Raw genomic sequence first — 14569 nt, forward strand, 5'->3', positions numbered from 1 at the left:
TTTGGTTCATTGGAGAATTGATTTCAAGCAAAATTAATTCTTCAACGCATAACGCATAAATAAAAATTAGTTACTTCTTATTCGATGTGAATATTTTATCCTTTAATTAATTTTGGAAATGGAAATCAATCATCTAAAAAATTAATTCTAATCAATTCTACATCACTTACATAGAACCAGACACGCACTAAAGATTTCTGGATGTATTCTGTACCTTTCATGTAAGTATGAAAAACACAACAAGTATAAAAGAAAATAGAATTTAACCAAAATGCCGTGTCTAACTATTTTATAATGTGTCCTCTAGTCTTGCATGATTAAGTCAGATAGTAAGAAAATGAGATAATTAATATTATTGAAAGATTAAAACAGAAAATTAATGTTTTACAAAAGTGAATTTTAGTGGAATTGTTTATACTCTAATATAAAAAATAACTTCTATGCATCAAGTTTGAGCTTCATTGTTGTTATTTTGATAAATCTTAATACAGTACGATCAAATAAATTATAATATAAACTTGTATATTAGAAGTTAAAAATGATTATAAATTACGGAAACAAAACTATAATTTTAGTAAACTAGGTAAAACATAAATTATTTATGTATGTTTTGGTGGTGATATTTCAATTTTTTTATAGTTTATTTGAGTGAAGAAGTAAGAAGGAATTTCTTTTAGGTGATCTTACATCTACAACACTTTTTTTTCCTATGAGTGAGATGAAATAGAAGCAAAATTCAAGTTTTTAATCAATAAAGTTTTTATACAATTGATTTATTACTCTATTCATTATCAACTATTCTTTTACTTAATTAAAGGACTTTTTATTTCTTTCTCAATTATTTTTTATTTATCCAAAAATAACACTTTTTTTTTTGCCTTTTAACTTATTTTATTTCTGTTTTTCTTCTATTAATTATGCAGACAAAATGCTAACATCCGCTGGTTATTACTCCTGTTCGGTCTTGTGCGTGTTTAAATTTTTCACATATACTAAAGTGGTACTGGAAATCATAACAAACTGTTATACTTTTCAATAAAAATATTTTTCAGAAATTACTATACTAAATACATCTCTTAATTTTTTTTATAATAATCAAATTGTATCCTGTTATTTTTTTTTCTAAGTTCAAAATAACTAATAATGACAGAGTGAATATTTAATATTTTATCGTAAAAAATATATATTTTTTCTTCTAAAATTCGAAACAATATGGGAGGGAGTGATATCTTTTTTAAATATTTTAGTTGAAAATGTAAAAAAACAAAACCGAGTGAACTTCCTGAACGGCACCGTTTTAAAGTTAAACTCAGACCAGCATAGGTGATTCCAATGCATTCTTGTGTGCGACCACGTTGCTTCCCTCTATAGTCTTCTTCCTCTTTCTTCCATGGTTTTAGGGTTTCCAGTGTTCATGCATAGCACCTTGCAGTGATGCTTTTTTGAGATTATTTTTCAACTATATCCAACTATCTACTAGAAGAAGGTCGCAATTTCTCCATCTTTGCGTTTCCGTAGCTTGTGAAGTCGAAAGATATTGACACTTTCACTCTACACGGTACAATGTTTTGCTCTTCCTGTCTTGATTTGACACACTAGGTTTCTTTCTTTCAATTTTTCACTAAATATTTTGATATTGGATTTTCAATTATTTTGATTTTATGAACTTTTGACATGTTTTTAGAGTAGCATGCATGTCTTCTAAGTTGGAGAACCCTAAGTAAATTTAATTGAATATTGTAGTTGTGCTCGTGTGCACACTAAGCATGCAATTTGAACTTGCAGTTGCTACTTGCCTGCTATTAAACTCTTGATTTGGTTTTATATGCTTTACTTTAACTGAAGCTGAAAAAATTGGGTGAAGTAATGTGTATTGAAGTAGCTAATTAAGATGGAGTTCCAAGTTCAAGGTTTTTAAGTTTTAATGGTTTATACATTTCACTAAAGCTGAAGAAAATTGGGTGAAGTAACATGTATGGAATTAGTTAATTAAGATGGAGTTCCAAGTTCAAGGTTTTTAAGTTTTAATGATTTATACATTTAACTAATGCTGGTATGTTGATGTACTAGTGTTTGATGCTTGGTGCACTAATAACTGTACTTTGATTGATTTGTTGATTCTACCAGAAATATTGGGAACAAAGCAAAATGTCTATGGCTGACGAACCACTCTATCCAATAGCAGTGCTTATAGATGAGTTGAAAAATGATGACATTCAGCTGCGGTTAAACTCGATTCGCAGGCTATCAACAATTGCACGTGCACTTGGGGAGGAGCGAACCCGTCGAGAATTAATTCCATTTTTGAGTGAAAACAACGATGATGATGATGAGGTACTTCTTGCAATGGCAGAAGAGTTGGGAGTTTTCATTCCTTATGTTGGGGGAGTGGAACATGCCAGTGTGTTGCTGCCACCACTGGAGACACTTTGCACTGTTGAGGAGACCTGTGTAAGAGATAAAGCTGTGGAATCACTTTGTAGAATTGGATCTCAAATGAGGGAGAGTGATTTAGTTGAATATTTTATACCATTAGTGAAGGTCAGTTAATGTTATTATATCTGACATTTTTCCATTTCATTTATGGTTTGGAGCGAATCTGATTATCATATTAACTTTACTTTTTATTTTATGGGAGTTTGAAAAAAATCTATCACCTGAATAACCTGATACTTAATGAGAAACTGGTTGATTAATGGATCTGCATTCATGACATTTTGTTGTTTCCGAGTTCACATTCTGTCCAATTCATGCTATTACTTTTTTGTTCAGAGATTAGCAGCAGGTGAATGGTTTACTGCCCGAGTCTCTGCATGTGGACTATTTCATATTGCATACCCTAGTGCACCGGAAACAGCAAAAACAGAGTTGAGATCAATATACAGTCAGTTATGTCAGGATGACATGCCTATGGTTAGAAGGTCGGCTGCATCAAATCTTGGTAAATTTGCTGCAACTGTTGAGTATGCTCATTTGAAGGCTGATGTCATGTCAATTTTTGAGGATCTAACTCAAGATGGTAAGTGAATACATATTTTTGTTTTTTTTTTTTGGTAGAAAGTGTCTGTCATTTGTCTAGTTCATCGACCATGTTATTTTGTTGTAGAGTCTCCTGAATTTGCTTTACTTTTTTAATATGCTCTTGTAATCTTGGATCAGATCAAGATTCTGTCAGATTGTTGGCTGTGGAGGGCTGTGCTGCTCTAGGCAAGCTATTGGAGCCACAAGATTGTGTTGCACATATTCTACCGGTTATTGTGAACTTCTCCCAGGTATGTGATAGAAACTAACTAACTAACTATATATATGTGTGTGTGTGTGAGAGAGAGAGATAGGACAAGAGAACGATTGAACATTAAAATTGATAACGCAGAGGATAGTAAAGACCCTGCCTCAAGTCAGCTTACTTACCCAGCCTTTTCCCAAGTTATTCCTTACATCCGTCACCCCTCAGATCTCAATTCATAATTGCATGATCATGAATAAGGACGGATTGCATCAAGGAGGAGAAGCTATGGATAAAGATAAAGAGAGGGAGGCAACGGAGGAGCTCTACAGTATTAGAAAACTTTTGAAGAAAGTAGCTAATTTTCATGTAATAAACCCTGTGTTTGGGTATAAGGATAGCTAGGAAGGATGTAAGGATAAGACTTCTTAATTAGTAACCTAGTGTTTGGTTACACATAGAGGGGGAGGGTAGTGTTTGGCTTCCTTCCCACACACCTCCTATATAAGGAGTGCTTTAGGCCATTTTGTAAACACTTTTGGATGGAAATCAATAGAAAGCATTTATGCTTAAGTTTGTGAGAAGTAGAAAATTTCTCTCTTTTAGAATTCGTATTTTGAGAGTTAGGTCTCAAGCGGCAAATTACCTTTATCTCATGCTTATCTCATGAAGATGAGTGGTGCTAAATTCTTTTCTAATTCCTAGTCAATCTTGATTCATATTTTTGAATAGATTCCAAGAAAAACTATCTTTCTCAAAGGTGATCTTTTTTTCCCTAATCTTTGCTTTTATTTCTCTTAGTCTTTTCTCTGTCTTGTTTCTTCTTCTCCATTATTTCAGTGCCATAGTCTTAACTTTTCTAATTCCTAGTCAATCTTGATTCATATTTTTGAATAGATTCCAAGAAAAACTATCTTTCTCAAAGGTGATCTTTTTTTCTCTAATCTTTGCTTTTATTTCTCTTAGACTTATCTTTTCTCTGTCTTGTTTCTTCTTCTCCATTATTTCAGTGCCATAGTCTTAACTTTTCCAATTCCTAGTCAATCTTGATTCATATTTTTGAATAGATTCCAAGAAAAACTATCTTTCTCAAAGGTGATCTTTTTTTCCCTAATCTTTACTTTTATTTCTCTTAGTCTTATCTTTTCTGTCTTGTTTCTTCTTCTCCATTATTTCAGTGCCATAGTCTTAACTTTTCTAATTCCTAGTCAATCTTGATTCATATTTTTGAATAGATTCCAAGAAAGACCATCTTTCTCAAAGGTGATATTTTTTTCCCTAATCTTTACTTTTATTTCTCTTAGTCTTATCTTTTCTCTGTCTTGTTTCTTCTTCTCCATTATTTCAGTGCCATAGTCTTAACTTTGGCCAACCAAGCACCATCCAAATGTCACAAAATCACCACTCTCTTGCTTGAAAAATAAACAGATCATAACCCAATAACACATCAACCAAAATATCCTTTCCATCAAAGGTATTGCTCATCACCAAGAAACCTCCAAGATGAGTACCAAACCATGATGTACAAATCTTCCACACCTTAAAGCAGACCAAACCTATTTCATAAAACAAAGAATCCATGGTTGAAGCTTATGATAGTTGATCCTTTCATTAGAGAAACCTTCTTGAGCTCTCATCACATCACATTTCCCCAATCCCCAGCGATGCCTGATCACTCTGTTAATTCCCTCTCCCTTCTCAACCAAATTGTTCCCTTCCATGCCTCCTTCTTTCTCTTATGCACTATTAGGCCTTTATCCTTATCATTTGGTCCTCATGGCTTTCTTCTATACACATTAGTTATGGGCTTATCAGTACATTTAGGAGTGGGCAAAAGCTATGATTATCTATAATTAATATCTTTTTGTCATTATGCTCATATCATATTTTCTATATAGACGATTCAGCTTCCAAGCTATGTGCTTTACCAGGTAATATGTTATATATTACCTGTGACTTGAGAGTCACCCCCTTCAAACTAGTAAAATTTATTGTCATCAATACATAACCTTAAACTTTTTTTCTTTTTACTGAAATTCCTGGAATCTATGGAATACGATGTATCTTTTAAAATGACACTACGGAATTTCATACATCTTTTATGTGAAAGAAATTACAGAAAGGTTTTGGGGACGAGGAATGATTTTCTGGCCATTCTGAATTACTTGGAAAAAAATCGTCATGCTAACGGATCAAAATGTTAGGAAATTAGCGATGTACTGATGTTAATAAAAATTGTTAATAATACGAACTTGTTATAGAAAAGAGTAATTTAATATATGTTGTTATTAGGTATTTTATTAGAGATTAAACAGGCAAGGGCGAAATAAAGTAAAAATTACCTTTTTGATTTGCTAAAGTGAGAGGCAAATTGAAACAACTTTCATTGTATAAATACAAATTTTGTAAGACAGAGGGAGGGATAGTAAATTTATGGAAGTTTAAAATCATTTTCTTTTTTATTCTTTCATGTTTATTTGAACATCCAAAAATGGTAGAGCAAATCGTAATTTAATCTTACCCTTGCTAAAGTAAATTACAAACTGAATCTATATTTCATTTTACATCTTTCCTTTCCAACTCCCAAATGTATGCTTAGCTATTTAGTCTCTTGCATTTGCATGTCTTTACAGTGTTATTTATGTGATTTTAATTTCATTGTGGATAGGACAAGTCTTGGCGTGTGCGTTACATGGTTGCAAATCAGTTGTATGAACTTTGTGAAGCTGTAGGCCCTGAACCAACCAGGTATAAACTACTATTATTATTATTATTTTGGTGAATATTACATATGCAGCGAGTCTTTCTATCATGATGATATGTTATGTGAACATATTGTATGAAGACTTATGAATGCAGTTCACTGGCTGGTATTTTGGATATTCATGATAGGATCTGGATCCTCTCCTGTTCGTGATTAACAGGAGAAGTCATATTCAATAAATTTTAATTATTTATTTTGTTTATTACTTATATGCATTTGAAATGAAAACTAACAAACCTATTATCGCACTAAAGTAGACTCCCATTTTTTTATAATTTTAATTTGTTCTAATTTCAAGAGTTAGCTTTAATGATAAATGTGATAAATTGTTAGATTTATTAAATAGGATTCTCCTATTTCTGTCAAACGGGAGAGGGTCCAAATTCATTCATGATATGATACACTAAATCATGCGATTTCTATATTGATTTTCTCGTTTTACGAAGGACAAACTCTGAATCGAAAGCAATATATTTATTTTTCTTAAGATTTTTTGTAACTACTGTTTGTGAAGAACGGAATTGGTACCTGCCTATGTGCGATTGCTCCGAGACAATGAGGCCGAAGTACGCATAGCAGCTGCTGGAAAAGTGACCAAATTTTGCCGGATTTTAAATCCAGAACTTTCAATTCAGCATATTCTTCCTTGTGTGAAGGTATGCGTCTCTGGAAAAGAAATTCTAACACGTTGTTTGGAGGCTTTCCTTGGTTTTAGTTGTACAATTCAGTATGCTAAATTTATATGTACAGGTGTAAATTCTTGGGATTTACTTTTGCAGGAATTGTCATCCGATTCTTCACAGCATGTCCGTTCTGCTTTGGCTTCAGTGATAATGGGAATGGCACCAGTCTTAGGAAAGGTATGTACGTATCAAATAGCAGTATCCGTAGTTATTATGCTCTAGACAGGAATATGTACTATCCATATTATGAAGGTGAAGCCTGTCATGTGCTTGGGGCTATTCAAAGTAATTAATAGTTTCTTTTATGAAAATTTCGGTAAAACTTATTTCCCCTCTCAGAGTTCTGTTAGAAAGTTGCTGAAAAAGGGGGTGATTTTTTCTTCAAGTGAAGTTGGTCCAAATGCGTATTGTCGTGCACAACGCAACCTAAACTTGATTATGTTTTACACTTTCCACAATTGAGACTGTTTGTGTGTAGGCCATTAATATTAATTAGTTATATAGGGAAAGAGGTCATTTGCAGGTTTGATTGGCTTGTACAATGGTTCATGATTCAATTTTTAAAATCCACATTATCCCCCATTCTTGGAACATGAATTGAAGGAAAGAAAGAGCCTTACTGCCAAATCTAGACTTACTGCAGTATCTGGGTATCCTAGAGTCATAAACTTCATGAGTGTTATCAATGTCTCACTTGACATTCTTTGTTTGTTTCTCATATTTTGCCATTGGTGAAAACAGCCAATCTACTCGTCCCAATTAAAAATGATTTGTAAGTTCAGGATCTAATTACAAACGTCTAAAGTAATAGCATCCTATTTAAAAAATTATAAAATAATTCAGGAACTAACAAATTAATCTAACCTATTTCTTGTGAAAACAGCCAATCTACTCGTCCCAATTAAAAATGATTTGTAAGTTCAGGATCTAATTACAAACGTCTAAAGTAATAGCATCCTATTTAAAAAATTCTAAAATAATTCAGGAACTAACAAATTAATCTAACCTATTTCTTGTGCTTGACTGCTTGTGTTACCTTGTGGTATTATCTGCCTTTCGTCCCTCGTACTGAATTACCTTCTGTATTACTCTCTGAAATTTGTATCCATCTTCTTTTCTCTGATAAAATAATAGTCCATAAAAACTATTTTATGGGCTAATCATTATTGTAGTAGTTTTGATTCAAATATTAGTCTCAGTTCTACCTTGTCATCCTTGCAGGAAGCAACAATTGAGCAGCTTCTTCCTATTTTCCTTTCACTTTTGAAGGATGAATTTCCTGATGTACGCCTGAATATTATCAGCAAGCTTGATCAAGTGAATCAGGTTGTTATAATTTATTTAGTTACTTTTTCATTTTCAGAATACTCTACATTTCTTTGGCAACCTTTTTCTTTTATGTCTGCAGCTATCGTTAATTCTAGAATGCAAATACATTTTGATCAATCTTTTATTCTTGCAGGTTATCGGGATTGACCTGTTATCCCAATCTTTATTACCAGCCATTGTTGAGCTTGCTGAGGATAGGCATTGGAGGGTCCGGCTTGCAATTATAGAATATATACCCTTACTGGCAAGTCAGTTGGGGGTTGGGTTTTTTGATGACAAGCTTGGTGCTCTTTGCATGCAATGGTTGCAGGATAAGGTTTGTGCTCTCCATTTCCTTGCTGGTGTGAGCTTTTTGGGACTAACATTGCACATGACTACTTTCGTTAATCGCCTTAGTTATTGTAGGTTCATTCAATTCGTGAAGCAGCTGCTAACAACTTGAAACGTCTTGCTGAGGAATTTGGTCCCGAGTGGGCAATGCAGCACATAATACCTCAGGTCCATCTATTTGCTTAATTTGTTGTTAATGGCATGAGACACCAATATATGTCAAAATATTAATTTGTCTTTGTGTGTATGTGTGCATGTCTTTATGTTTATCCTGGCAGTAGTTGACTTCTATACCTTTTTTAATTTAATATGGTTTCATTTTTTTGCTTAAAAAAATAAATTTTAGAAAATACTGTAGCAATATCATTAGAAGTGAATGACCTTACTTGTCTTCAAGTGGATTCCTGAAATACAATACTTGCTCATGTGTCATCATTGGAAGTGGAGTTGGGGACAGGATGCAAAATCTTCCACTATTTGCATTGCATGTGTCTAGGTTGAGCTCAAATAAGCCTGCGGTCATCTTGGTTTGTTTCAGTTTAAGTACAGCATTTTCTTTTCCGAAATACTGAAATAATAGGAATCATCTATTGTCTGGGTGCTTAATTAAAGATGAAGTAAGAAAAAGTTATCAGTTCTCATTGCAAACTCACCTCTGGATTGTATCTAAAATTAGTAAAAGATAGAGTTTATCCATAACTTGTTTGTTTGGCCTCCAGAGATGGTCTTGGAGTCCTGATATTAGTCCAAACCAAATATTACTAAACTTCAGTTCAATAATGCATAGATGTGCATGTTTCTGAGCTCTACTGATATCACACCTTGATATGACGAAAATAGGCCTTATAAAGGCATGGACAATCCTCACCTTTTTTGAGTTAGCCCAAGCTCAAATTCAAGGTGGTATTGGAGGCTATCATATATCCAATACTTGGCCTCTCTCAACTGTTAAAAAAAAAAAAAAGAACTGGCCTGTGAGGCTTTGTGGCTGCAAAATTCAAAATAATTCCTACAATGTTTGTGCTCAATATTTCAATCGTGGGCACGTAGAATGTGTTGAGATCATACAGTGACTATAAATATCATTAATGTAGAGCCTATAAAGGCTTGAACAATTCTTACCTCAAAGCTAGTTTTTAGCGTTGGGTTATACTTAGCCTTAATTCAAGAGCCTTCGTAAATGATTATCATCTTGTAGTCTGATGTGTAACCAGATATAGTGAAGTTCTGTTGAACAATGAATATATTTGGGTTGTTTTGTTCTTTTCCCTTTGTCTCTCCTGAATTTGGTCCAGCCCTTTTCGAATTTTCACTGTAAGGTTGTCTTCTGGGCTTTTTAGGTTCCTACCTATTCCGGGTCTGAAGAAAGTTTACATTGGAATGCTTGTTTTCAATGTGGTATTACCTTCTCTATTTTCCTAAATACATCTTCAGTAGTATCAATATGGAATGTTTGGAACAGGTTTTGGAGATGAGCAGCAATCCACACTATTTGTATCGAATGACTATTCTTCGTGCTATCTCTCTGCTTGCTCCTGTAATGGGGCCCGAAATCACATGTTCAAAGTTGTTACCGGTGGTTGTTGCTGCTTCAAAAGACCGGTATTTTTTCACCTTTTGAATTCTGGGTATATACCATAGTGGACGAGTCAATACAGTTCTGATTCATATTTACTTCCCTTTTGTCCCTTGTAGAGTGCCCAATATAAAGTTCAATGTGGCAAAGGTACTAGAGTCCATCTTCCCCATCGTTGATCAGTCTGTAAGTATCATACTTGTGTTTTCCATTCTCTTCTCATCTTTGTTTGTTTGTCTTCGACTCTTACTTCGAACATCATTGTCATTCAGGTGGTGGAGAAGACTATTCGTCCATGCCTGGTTGAGCTCAGTGAGGATCCTGATGTTGATGTGCGATTTTTCTCTAACCAAGCACTACAGGCAATTGATCATGTCATGATGTCTAGCTAGGCAGGAATGGTTCAACACGCGTTTAGGTTGAAAACGTCAAGAGATGTAATATTTCCAACTATCACAAGTAACACTGCATAGTTATGTTTAGCGCTTTTCAGTCATAATTGAATGGGTTATTTATCTGAGTAACTAGTGATTGACAATTGATGTGATTTAGTTTCCATTATATGCTAATTTCCATATGTTGTGTTTTTTCTTGGTTGTATTCTTCATAGATTCTTTGTCGTTGTCCCTTGTTGTAATTCTGGGCAAATGAATTGCATTTTTCAAACACTATCCAAGCACACCATCATCAGAGGCCTCAGTAGTTCGAGCCTTCTTCTCTTGGCTTTCTGATTTTAATCAGGGCACTTGCGCCCGTATGGGGTATGGACTCTTTTCGTTTGTTTCGTCGTACTCGTACTGTTTTAAACATTTAATCGTCGTGTTTATTTAATTATGTGAAAATTTAAAGGACTTCAGACATTTTAAACATTTTGTCGAAAGAAAATATTATCAGACTAGAAACAGGTAAACCACAGACTGAGCCCAATTTACCAAAAAGGAAGATCTGTTCATAAAATTATAAGATTTTTAATTTTCTATAAAAGAAATTCAAACAATATATTTTTATCATAATATTTCAAAACTTACAAAAGTAAATTAGTCGGTAAAAATTCACGGTTGAAACAGAATGTTAATGATTTACAATGAATCATTAATTTAGCTTGTCTGAAGTGAGAAAGTGTAGCGCAAGTGATTATGAAATGTTGCCACACATCACGTGAATTCACATGTGGAGACTTGTCACAATTCTCAGATGTTTCTTTAACCCATCATTATTAACAAGTTTTAGATTAGGGTGGCATGGGGCTATGGATCTATCTTATCAAACATGACATCATTTTAATTTTTTATTTTTGTATATATTGATAAATAATAGTAACTAGCTAAATTATATTATGTTTAAGAGCTAAAAACAATACTTATATAATCTATCGTATATACGTGAAAGAATTTATTCTAGTTTAGCTGGTGAATAACAAGCGCTATAGTTACTCAATTAACTACCAACAAATTGAACAGAATAAGGAATTAAAGGCAATTTTAATCCTATAATTCTAGTTACAATGTATTATTAAAAGGTTGGAATAAGAACAAAAGTGGATAAAACACATAATTACCTTGTTCGTGCAAAGTATTAATACATACCATTACATAATTAGATTATGCATTTAATCAAATTATTTTAAATTAATATTATTTATTTTATTAGTATCCTATTAAACAAGCTAGAATGAATGACAAAAATAAAAAAAGATTAAAAATATTAGAGATTTAAAAATGACAAAAAATTTTGGAAACTAAAACTTATTCCTGCTTTGAACAAATTTCAATTAAGGATTTCTTTTTCTTTAATTAGATATTGGGTAACAGATACAGTTGTAAGACTAACTTTAAATGCTAGAAGTGAAAATAAACAAAGGTCAATTTCCCAATAATATTCTTGAATTTAAAATTCAATTAAAATTTGCTTGATTTATAATTCCCTTTCGGTCCAATAAACAATGAATTTTCTATTGTCCATTACCAAGTGCAGTTAAGTTTTTTTAGCAGGAAAATTATAGGAGAATAATATTTTAATTACAATTTTTTAACTTTCATTTTTATGTCGTAGATATAATTTAGTGTGTCATTGATTCTTTAAAAAAAAATAATAATATAATGATTTATACTAAATTATATCAGAAAATAAAAATATGAAAGTAAATAAATATAAAAGTCACAGTATCATCGTCGTATCGTATGACTTTCCATTTGAATTTTTTCACCAGACACAATTATGCATGGATATTTTGAAGGAAAACCTCTGCATAAATAGTGTATCCATTTCTCTTCTAAAATTAACTCGAGTTTTCTAACTTACCTCAAATAACAGTGAGAACAATAATCTCGTCACAGATAACTGTTTCAATTAAAATCTTCAATCAATCATCTTAAAAAAAAAAAAAAAAAAATTCCAATAATTCATAACAAAAATTACTTAATCTCATTTTTCACTTCAAATTAAATCGAGGACAACTGTGTATATACAATCTCGTTCATTACCTCTGAGAAATGTTTCCATTATATAGTACAGTTGTTGAAGATTCAGAAATTTACAATAGGCAGTTTAATTTTCAGAAGAGTGAATTAGTTTTATACAGAGAGAGAGAGAGAGCAGAACAGTGAAATAGAGAATCAGAGAGTCATGAAGGACTTAACACGAGCCATCATTTCCTTAGTTCTGTTCTTGGATATCTGAGACTTACTCAAAATCTGAAACGCATGTCCAACACCTTCGAACACCTCATACTCAACCCTTTTCCCTGCTCTCACCAAAGTATCACAAAACTCCAAGTTCCTATCTTTCAATATATCCATCTCCGAGATGCAAACCAAGGTACGCAACAACTTCAACTCCTCCAACTTCACTTTCACCAAAGGGTTGCACCAGGGATGGTCACGGTTCGCACCACAGGGTAACGCCAAGCGCCAATAAGTGTCAGATGCTGCCAAGTTCAAAGCAGAACCCGATGATTGAGCCATGCATTTCTCAGAACCTGTTCTTACTTCCCCACCGAAAAAGGGTTGTATCAAAATAAGACCTTTCAGATTCAAAGGCCTTAAAGCAGCACCATCACATGCAGCTACCCTTGTGGCAACGTTGTAGGCTATGTTAGCGCCAGCACTGTCCCCGCCCAAGAAGACACTGGAGAAGTTACACTTTGTAGTCCACCATTCACTGTCACTACCACTACCCTTGTTGTGTTGCTGATATAGCATTTGTTGCTTCACCCACGTTAGGGCTTTTAATCCGTCATCGTAGGGTGCTGGAAGAGGGTTCTCTGGGGCCAATCGATAGTTCACTGACATAATCACACACCCCACTTTTGCAGATAGCCTTGCAAGGAAATCATGGTAGCAACTCCATGCTGCTGACCCAACACAAAACCCTCCACCGTGGAAATAAACGAGCAATGGCAACTCGTGTTGGCAACTTGGAGCGTAAAAACGTGCCCATGTGTTTGTGGCACTGTCAATGACCATGTCTCGAGATGTCACGTTTAGCTCTGGATTCATAGTACTGGCAGTGACACATGGAAGAACTTGTGGTCGTTCCACGTGTCCATCTTTGTGAACTCTAATAAGCCCTGCTATTTCCTCAACTACACAACCATGATGGTCTTTGGGAACATTGTATTGTGGGCTAAGGTATACGTTTGAGGTAAGAGTAGCCATTATTTTTCTTGTGATGCAAGAGGCTGAGAGAAAAGAACGAAAGAAAGAAAGAAAGCAAGGAATGAATAAATTTTCGGTGACTGGTTTTGCAGTTTGCAACCTCACGCTATGGTTTGCTTATATATATATACAAAGTGAGTGGAACTTAAAAGGTGAAAAAGGGGGTGGAGAAAGGATGAATGAATGTTTTCATGCCACATGTCTCCACGTGAATTCACATGTGGAGGGTCTTCCAAATTTTCAATGCGCCTCCAATTTTCGTAACTCGTTCCTTCCACTGCCTAATTGGGAAGCATCAACCTAAAAAGACACACACTGACGCTGAACCATTGACAGGTTTTAGAAAGTGGCTGGTTGGTGCGTGTCAGAGTTTGCAAATAGACCAATCCACTTTACAAAATGCAGTGGAGGGTCTCACTCTAAAGTTTTAACTCGAATCAAATTACCTAAACGTGAGTTCTTTTTGTGTTTGATTTGCTTCAGGCTATACTTAAAAAATGTGTAAAAAGATTGAGAAAAGTTTTCCTACCGACATTAGGTAAGTGAATAATCCATTTTGTCAGTTATGGTGCACACATTACTGTTAAATTACCCGATCAGCAGCTAATTAAACAGAATGAGAACGTCTACATAGGATGTGTCATGATTACGCCTCAGACGCTGATGTTTGACTTTTGGTCCTTTTTTTTTCTTGTTGTTAGATGCAGGGTTCATTCTCACTGTCTTCAGCCATGTTCATGTAACTATGCATATGCCATCTTCTTTTAATTCAATTTTCCTTAACTCACCCTTACCTTCTATCATTCTATACTGTGGTTATAATAGGAGATGGAAAATCTCTTGTTGCTTATAAACATACCAAGTTTAGGTACATGAAGTCGCATCACACTCTCTGACACGTATTGGACACTGATATACGTACTTGTATGACACACGTGTAAATAAAATGTCCAATTTAAAGATATTTTTTTGTCTTTGATATGATCTTGATATGACTCCAACACA

General features: G+C 33.9%; 2 protein-coding genes across 3 annotated transcripts; one reads left to right on the plus strand and one right to left on the minus strand.

The window, feature by feature from the left end:
• Positions 1–1303: 1303 nt before the first annotated feature.
• LOC114192785 (serine/threonine-protein phosphatase 2A 65 kDa regulatory subunit A beta isoform) lies at positions 1304–10776 on the plus strand. 2 transcript variants are annotated; one of them, XM_028082601.1, is made up of 14 exons: positions 1304–1558; positions 2128–2541; positions 2773–3019; positions 3160–3272; positions 5895–5974; positions 6505–6646; positions 6770–6850; positions 7895–7999; positions 8136–8318; positions 8408–8500; positions 9795–9934; positions 10028–10094; positions 10181–10345; positions 10519–10776. In XM_028082601.1, the coding sequence occupies exons 2-13, from the start codon at positions 2149–2151 to the stop codon at positions 10298–10300; spliced, it is 1764 nt and encodes a 587-aa protein (XP_027938402.1). In that variant the 5' UTR covers positions 1304–1558; positions 2128–2148; the 3' UTR covers positions 10301–10345; positions 10519–10776. The 2 variants fall into 2 exon arrangements, with proteins under 2 accessions (XP_027938402.1, XP_027938401.1); XM_028082600.1 differs by lacking the exon at positions 10519–10776 and having other exon boundaries at positions 10181–10498.
• Positions 10777–12309: 1533 nt separating this feature from the next.
• Positions 12310–13683, minus strand: LOC114192787 (probable carboxylesterase 6). The gene has a single exon (XM_028082603.1). The coding sequence runs from the start codon at positions 13562–13564 to the stop codon at positions 12524–12526; it is 1041 nt and encodes a 346-aa protein (XP_027938404.1). The 5' UTR covers positions 13565–13683; the 3' UTR covers positions 12310–12523.
• Between the last annotated feature and the right edge of the window lie 886 nt (positions 13684–14569).

The sequence above is a fragment of the Vigna unguiculata genome, chromosome 7 (genome assembly GCF_004118075.2).
Source record: "Vigna unguiculata cultivar IT97K-499-35 chromosome 7, ASM411807v1, whole genome shotgun sequence".
NCBI classification, from domain to species: Eukaryota; Viridiplantae; Streptophyta; class Magnoliopsida; order Fabales; family Fabaceae; genus Vigna; species Vigna unguiculata.